This window comes from Rutidosis leptorrhynchoides, chromosome 8 (assembly GCF_046630445.1).
Source record: "Rutidosis leptorrhynchoides isolate AG116_Rl617_1_P2 chromosome 8, CSIRO_AGI_Rlap_v1, whole genome shotgun sequence".
NCBI lineage: Eukaryota > Viridiplantae > Streptophyta > Magnoliopsida > Asterales > Asteraceae > Rutidosis > Rutidosis leptorrhynchoides.
The window spans coordinates 278,182,946-278,192,245 of NC_092340.1; the positions used below are offsets into that span (position 1 = coordinate 278,182,946).

At 37.2% G+C, this 9,300-nt stretch overlaps 1 protein-coding gene across 1 annotated transcript; it reads right to left on the minus strand.

The window, feature by feature from the left end:
- Positions 1–3,747: 3,747 nt before the first annotated feature.
- On the minus strand, positions 3,748–5,308 carry LOC139864229 (uncharacterized). Its single transcript, XM_071852810.1, has 2 exons — positions 4,951–5,308; positions 3,748–4,514 (listed from the first exon to the last, which is right to left on the minus strand). Exons 1-2 carry the CDS (start codon positions 5,306–5,308, stop codon positions 3,748–3,750), a joined length of 1,125 nt encoding a protein of 374 aa, XP_071708911.1.
- Between the last annotated feature and the right edge of the window lie 3,992 nt (positions 5,309–9,300).

Sequence of the window (9,300 nt, forward strand, 5' to 3'; positions counted from 1 at the left end):
AGTTAGTGAGTTTTCAGCTTCAGATTCAGCAAAAGGGGGCCTTGAGCGCCGCTCAAAGGCCTGGAGCGCCGCTCCATTAGGCACAAAAATCATGTCGAGAGTTTTCAAATTCCACAGATCAGATATTTGGGGCCCTGAGCGCCGCTCAGGAAGTGGAGCGCCGCTCCAGGTTCAGCCGGGTTCAGAATCGGGGTATTTAAAGCACGAATTTTTACCCTAAAAGATATATATCATTCCCAGACGATTTACAGCAGCTCTAAGACGAAAAAGGGTGATTTTTGGGGAATTCCAAGATCATTCTAACGCTTTAATCATTACGTAAACGTGTTTCGATTCGTTCATCACTCAAGATTCATTCATCTATTAGGTTTATCTCTTTGTTTCAAACAATGAATTCATCTTTTATTTTGATTGTGATTTTGATTTTAGCCATGATTGTTGGCTAATTATTTAATGTTTGTCTAGACTAATAATCGAGGTTTTGAATGTTTATTTGAATTATCAAGGATTTTATGCATGTTAATTTGGTTTTGATTAAAAGATCCATTCTTGTTCATGTTTACATGTTTGCTCTCAATTGATTATTGTGTTTGTTTGATCAAGGGAACCCTAGGTTAATTTAACACTTTAATTTACAACTAGTTTGTCTTAAGTAGTTGTTTGCTAAACCTGACCAAGGGGTAAATTGGGTAAAGACTAGGGAATTGAATAGGTATGAATTGTGTAAGCGAACGTGAGCACAATTGTTAATCGAATTACCAAGTTAGCTAATTAGTTGAACACAAACAATAAGGTCTTAAGTGCAAGGGGACCCTACACTGTGTAATTAGATTTTGAGTGATCATTAAGAGAACTCTTGGTGATCCGTTTGGTTAATTTGCATGCATAATTGAGATAAAAGGTCTAAATAACACGAACATCCATTACCGAGGGTAAAAGGTCTAGATGAACATTCTTGTTTGAATTGAATACAAAACTATCTTTAATATTTTTTAAGTGCTAGCGCATAAACTAAAAAGAACAAAAATACTGTTTTTACTTTTATAAACCATTTCTTGATTCGGCTAATCGTTAAATAACCAAAACTACAAAAACCAGCAATTTCATTAGATTTCTAGATAAAGTAGTTTAATTACTTGTAGTTACAATTTTAAGTTGATACGAAAACTTTCCTTGGAACGAACTTTGGACTTTACCAAATCATACTAGTACACGATTGGGTACACTGCCCGTTAGTGTGTTTAATCAATCAAACGGTATTTTCCACTGATAAATTATATACGTGATTATACACATCAATATCCGATTCATACTAATTCCCATCGGTAGCCCTAAATAAGTAAATGGTAAGAAACCCTTTTGATATTCAGAATCACGTGCAAAAGCGTCTATCTCATCATCCCGAACACCGAACCCAAAAAGAGTGGATTTGGTTACATTCACCTTTAGACCCAATTGCAAATAAAAAGGATCTAACATCGACGTAATATTATCCAAACATCTTTTATTCCACTCGGAAATGATCACCACATCATCAGCAAATAATAAATGAGAAATTGTTACCTTCCGGCTGCCCACTTTCGCGCCTTAAATGATGCGCGTATCCACTTTATCTTTTATCATCAAATGTAATCCTTCCATGACGAAAAGAAACTCGAAAGGGCTCAACGGATCGCCTTATCTAAGACCCCTCTCAATATTAAATTTCATGGTATGGCTACCGTTAACCAACATCGAGGTTCTAGCCGCGATTAGAGTCATACGCACTCAAGACCTCCCTTTATCTCCAAAACCGATCGATTGTAACATCATGTCCAAAAATTCCCATGACATCAACCTTGAACATCGTGAGTTTCTCTTTTCTTTTCGTATACCATTCAATAATCTCGCTTATTATAAGTGGACCATCAAGGATTTGGCGACCCTCAATGAGCGTCGTTTGTTACTTAATAACGAGTTTATCCATCACCTTCTCTAACCGGTTCGCAATGATTTTGGTCACGATCTTATATTGCACACCAAAAAGAATATCTTATTTTTCATACAACCACCAAACCCAATCCACCAAACCTATTTCGAAATTATTATCAATGCAATATGTAGCTTTTATTCCACTACAAATCTCTATTACAACCACCCTAAAACTATAAACATCTGATTCCTTACTAGCTCTACCCGTCGGCACGTACTCAAGTGTCATGTAGCCCAAAGTCCCAGCTAAACCTGTGGTATGTGGACCTAACTCAGTCGTAGAAATTCGACAGAGTAATGGCTACGTAATGTCATTCTCGATTATGGAGGCCTAGGATATACATTAATAGGCAAACCCTAATTCTAGAATTATCCAAGATCATGCTAATGTTTTCCATAACTAACCTCACATGATATCGACCATAATTATGGAAAGAATCCTAGCCAGATTTAGATAAGATTTGCTAACCGAATTTAAGGTTAAGCGCGCGTTTTGCGCATACCGCATGGTAGCTACACTTCCAAAGATAGATTTTCTCAATGATTGCGCAATGAATGTGCACTGTCTTTACTTGCATAATGCACGTTAGCGCAATTATATGCGCGATATCCGCATGCGTGAATATGCACATGATTAAAAACAGAACCACGGAACCATCATGTAGAGAAAATAACCGATGCCAAAACTAATTAGATTGGAAAACGTAGGAGCTCGGGTTCATCAACTATTGGTTCCAATAGATATCACATCAATCAATTTATGAAATATTACTCACAATTTATAAAATAATACCCCGTAACTTAGAACTTTTCACTCCTTTACAAGCAATTTTATTTTACAGAACTAATGTAAATAAACTCGCTTAAAGAGATTAATGTAAAGAAACTAATGTAACGTGTCCATTTTATAGCAGCGCCGTTGAAGATCCAATTCACGTTTTCACCAACTACAGGCATACACTTCCACTATGGCGTGCTTTTATTTCATGGTGGGACATTACAGATCAACCTCCATTCGGTGATGTAAATGCGGTGAGCTCAGCAAATATGTCAACTGGATCAAGATGGTGTAACCGTGCATGTCTTGCTTCAAGATATATTCTATTATGGCTAATTTGGAAATGACGCAACAAGTTGATTCATGAGCCTCATAGTCGTCGAACTTCGATATCAAATGAGGATATTATGAGGAGTTTAAAGAGTGTATCGCATTTGCGGATCACCTCAAGATGTTCAAAGATCAATGTGGATTTTAAAGAATGGAGAGACAATCCAAGGTGCTTCGAAGACCCAGCATAATCTCATTTTATATGTAATAGGAGTTGTAATGGAGTCACGTGCTTTGTACTGTTCTTTCTGTAATCATCTAAAATGTGTAAAGGTGTAAGTTGTTGTACAAGCTCATCATTTGTAGGCTTTTAGTTGTATTTGCCTTTTGCTTTTTTGATGCAATATATTTTTGCTTTTTAAAAAAGAAATCAAATACAAGAGTTATGTTAATAAATTTTTTTTTTTTTGAAAAGCAAGCAATTATAATTGAAAACTCGAAGGTTACAAAACAAGGGTAGTGATACCCATGGCACACGAGAACATTACATTTTTAAGTTGCAAAGAAAGCAACCCTACTCGAACCTATATATTACAATAAACATTCGGGTTACTTAACCAATCTAGCCAATCTAATTTCTTTCCTTTCGATCTCCGGGAAATCCACTCGAAAGATTTGGTTTTAATTTCGTTTAGAGCCATCGGGCCATTCCACCTTTTTCCGAGAAATTAGAAGTTGTTCCGATTTTTCCAAATGAAATAAACGCAAACCCATTCGACCGCCTGCCAAATCTTTTTACCGAAAGCTGATAGATTAGCCGGTGCTAGGCCACGAAGAATTTCATTTACACTAAGATTAGAGAAGTTACCAAAACCCCACCAATTAAAAACCCTTGACCAAACTTTTATGGATTCTTTGCAAAAAATTAAAGCATGATCAATTGTTTCCAATCCGTCGTCACAAAGAGGACATCTAACGCTAGGCAAGTCGATACCCCTTTTATCTAACTCAATCCTTAATGGGAGACGTTTCTTGAATACCCGCCATGCAAATATTTCTAGCTTTCTGGGGATCAAGTTGTTGCACGCTGTTTCAACCAGATTGTTACCAATTTCGATGATTTTTTCATCAACAAGTGTAGATAGTTTTCGGACCGTAAAGCAACCATTGATATCCAAATTCCAACTCCACTTGTCAACACTGTTATTATTCAAAGAAACACCCGATAATATGTCAGCGAGAGCATGAAGTTCTCCTAGTGTACGGCCGGATGGATCACGATGCCAGTCCAACCTAGTCGAGTCACCAGAATTTCCGACCCGTTGCTTAACCGTCACGTCTTTTGCTGCTTCCAACCTGAACAACCGAGGGAACCGATCACAGAAACTGATGTTTCCTAGCCATGTATCAGACCAGAATGATGTCGAGGAGCCGTCACCAATGGATTTTGCGAAAGAGTTGCTGAAAGGTACGCCTAGATCATCAAGAGATTTACCTGCCAAAATAATGTTAGCCCAAGTGCCTATGGATGAGGAATTAGTTGATGTATTCCCCATCAATAGACCCCCGCAATTTCATGGATACTACGAATGATTTTCACCCAAAAGGAGTTGGTTTCGGTTTTGAACCTCCACCACCACTTTCCGAGTAAAGCTAAATTTTTGTTTTTAAGTGAGCCAATGTTTAACCCCCCATTCCCATAAGTTGTGATAACGTTATCCCATTTCACCCAATTAATTTTTGAACCCGATTCCCCCCCCCCCCCACCCCAAAAAAAAAAGAACGTCTCAAACTCTCAAGTATTTTTAAGACACTCGGCGGAGCACGAAAGAGAGAGAAGTAATACAACGGAAGACTAGTGAGAACCGATTTAATAAGAACTAGACGACCCCCAAATGACAATGTCCGCATTCTCCAATTCGAAAGTTTACTTTTGAATTTATCAATGACCACACTCCAATCTTTTGCCTTCTTCATTTTTGAACCAATGGGTATACCAAGATATGTAAATGGGAATTGCCCCGCTTGACACCCGAAACTATTTGCTACGGCATTCAATTCATTTGTGCTTACTCCCACCCCGTACATACAGCTTTTTTGAAAATTAACTTTCAGACCGGAAGCTAGCTCGAAACATTTTAAAAGATTTTGCAAGTGTTCAATGTTCAACTTACTCCATTCGCCTAAAAATATTGTATCGTCCGCATATTGTAAATGCGAGACCACAATTTTTTCATTCCATATTTCAATGCCTTTGAAGAGGTTTTTTTCAATGGCCAATTTCGCCATTATGTTTAGACCTTCCGTAACTAATATGAACAAAAAGGTGATAGTGGGTCCCCTTGTCGCACACCCCCTTCTAATGAAAACTCTTTAGTTGGCGAACCATTAACGAGAACGGAAATAGAAACCGAGCTAAGACAAGCAAAAATCCACTTACGCCACTTGAAACCAAAACCCATACACCTCATTACCTCCATAAGGAAATCCCAATTCAGACAATCAAAAGCTTTTTCAAAGTCGACTTTAAATAACATACCTTTTTGTCGTTTTAGTTTAATAAAGTCGATACATTCGTTTACCATTAAGGCTCCATCTAAGATGAATCTACCTTTTAAGAATGCACTTTGCTCTGAACCAATAAGTGATGGAAGAACTTTCCTAAGGCGATTTGAGAGTAACTTGGCAATTATTTTATATTAGCTACCAATGAGGCTAATCGGCCGAAAATCATTGAGGATAATTGGATCATTTTTTTTCGGAATCAGAGTCACAAATGAAGCGTTACAACCTTTGGAAAACTCTGATGTTTCCCAAAACCACGAGATAACACTGATAAGGTCCACTTTAATTATTTCCCAAAATTTTTTGAAAAACCTTAAATTAAACCCGTCCGGCCCCGGAGCTTTTGTACTCCCACAATCTTGTATTGCCTCGAAAATTTCTTTTTCATCAAAAACACATTCCAGTTTTTCGGCTTCATTACTCGAGAGTTTCCTGTACGTAAGATCTTCAAGGCTAGGCCTCTCAATATCCAATTCCTCAAAAATGTGTTTGTAGTGTTTGAAAACTTCCTCTTTAATGTCGTTGGGTGAATATTTCCAAAAGCCATTGATGGACTATGATGACCCGAAAAATTTAAACTTATTTAAACCAATTCTCTATACAATTTTTTATTTTGATACGTTAAACAAAGTCTGTTAGATTGAGTCTAAAAATTTTAGAACTGTTTCATATATACAATTACATTTGACAACTCTCGACGATTCATGAACAATTATATGTATGTATATATATATATATATATATATATATATATATATATATATATATATATATATATATATATATATATATATATATATATATATATATATATATATATATGTACAAGTAAAAACGACTTTCCTTCAGTAAAACACTATTTGCTACAGTAAAACACTATTTGCTACAGTAAAACACTATTTGCTACAGTGAACCGTCCTTTGCTACAGTGCTACAGTGAAAACGACTATTTGCTACAGTAAACACTATTTGCTACAGTAAACACTATTGATACAGTAACACTATTGCTACAGCGAACACTGTTTGCTACAGTAACACTATTTGATGTCGACGAACTAGCAAACAAAAACAGATAAGGCGGCCATGCGATCGCATGGCAAAAACACTGAAAACTCATGTGATCGCATGGGGTACTGTAGCAGGCCACATACTATAAATAGCTCGATCTGGTTTCATCTTTCCTCATTCATTCTTACTCGTATAATTTAAATTATTATTATTATTATTATTATTATTATTATTATTATTATTATTATTATTATTATTATTATTATTATTATTATTAAGATTAATATTATTATTATTATTATTATTATTAAGATTAATATTATTATTAATCCTATTATTATTAGTAGTAGTACATAAAATACTACGACGAGGTTATGAGCATGTCACTTTCAAAATGGTTTTCAAGCGGGATAGAGCTAAGGAAATTATGGGTTATTGCCAAGGAGGTTATGGGTAATGTTCGGGGGATATTTGTGAATCAAACCTAGTGTTTATCATCTCCGTTGTGTCTACGTACTTTCCTACAATATTGAATCTCAATATTGATACGTAAGCACACATATTTTATCTTTTATATATTAATTGTATATTCATGTCTAGTGCTCGAGTATATATATTTATATATGCTTGTATGCTAAATTTCGTCATTAAACAGTTTATAATGAATCACGAATTAAATACATATACTGGTAAAATGTAACACCGGCCATTTTTTTTTTTTTTAAATACACAGCGGAAGACTTTATTAACAAACACAATATAAGTCACGTCATTACGTTTAAGTTTACACAACGGTGTTACGTTATCACAAAACATTATTTATACAAAAGTCCACATCAGAGTTGGGTTGTCAAACATGTCTTCTGCAATAGCACCTTTCCCGACTGGCAGTACCTAAACCTGCAAGGGGAGAATATGTGGGGGATTAGCGCACCGCTAAGTGACTGGAATCTATCTAATAGATATAGCTTAAGTCACACACAAGCTATATACTAACAACAACACATGCTAACTATCAACTAGCATACAATAAGACAATACGAGGATCGGCGGCTTGTACGAGCTCACGACTCCTAGCTGATCGGACTTGAGTCTACCGATAGTCCCTGCTACTCAATTCACAGTATAGTTATCCAGATGCAGGGGATGCATCATTCACACTATACTCTACAATCAGTAGCCTATGGACCCAACCTCCCCTAGGCACGGTTGACCTCATACGGACTCTAACCTCTCCTAGGCACGGTCTCGAGTCCCCAGTCTCCCTAGGCCCGACTGGTGCCATTCACACAGTGTACACATAATTCACATACAACATCAGGCATACTATATTATTCTAACATGGCAATTTCTACACTATGCATGGTAAAAGAGTCAACCACAGTAGCATGATATGCTACTTAAACTCTATCCGGAGATAGACCCACTCACCAATTACCAGCAACTGCTCAGTTATTATTTCTGAGCTTCCTCCTTGTCCTTATAACTTCTAACTCCGGTTTCAGTCTGTTACAAATCCACCCCCCTTAAAGAGATTCCGTCCTCGGAATCTGGTCTTGCTCAAACAGATGAGGGTAACGGGTCTTCATCAACTCTTCTGTCTCCCACGTCAAGTTAGTCCCTAAGCTGTGTTTCCATTCTACTAAAACCATCGGGATCTTTTTCTTTCTTAACTCAGTAACCTTTCTGTCGACCACTCGAATAGGTTCCTCAACCAACTTGTTACTCAAATCAACTTTCAAATCTACCAGCGGTACGATTTGTGTCTCGTCATCGACTTTACACTTATGCAAATAACACACGTTGAATGTATTATGAATACCGGCTAACTCTGATGGAAGATCTAACACCACAGTCTGATCATTCAACACTTCACTGATCGGAAACGGACCAATAAATCTCGGTGCTAACTTACCACGTTTACCGAATCTGATAACCCCTTTCCACGGCGAAACTTTCAGATACACTCGTTCACCCACATTAAAGGTTACTGGACGTCTACGCGGATCAGCATACATTTTCTGCCTATCTCTAGCGGCTTTCAACTTTTCTCTCGCAATTGCAACTTTTTCGGCTGTCATTTGAACAATTTCGGGACCTGCAAACTGTTTCTCCCCGGCTTCTAACCAACAAGTCAGAGTTCTGCAACGACGACCGTATAACATTTCATAGGGCGGCATCCCTATACTCGAATGATATGAATTATTATACGCAAATTCGACCAACGACAAATGTGTATCCCACGAACCACCGTATTCTAACACACAAGCCCTTAACATATCCTCCAAAGTCTGTATCGTTCTTTCACTCTGACCATCTGTCTGAGGATGATAAGCTGTACTTAAATTCACACGTGTACCCAAATTCTGTTGAAGACTATTCCAAAAATTCGACACAAATCTGGAATCTCTGTCTGAAACGATCGATAATGGCACACCATGTCGACTAACTATCTCGTTTATATACAATTCGGCTAACTCACTTAACGAAGCTGTTTCACGAGTAGCAAGAAAATGAGCACTTTTAGTTAGGCGATCCACTATTACCCAAATCATATCATGTCTTTTCTGAGTTCGAGGTAATTTGGTCACAAAATCCATCGTTATATGTTCCCATTTCCACTCTGGAATCTGTAACTGACGTAACGAACCATAAGGTTTCTGATGTGCTCGTACAAGCCGCCGAGTCTCTAGTTGGAGCATAGTTGC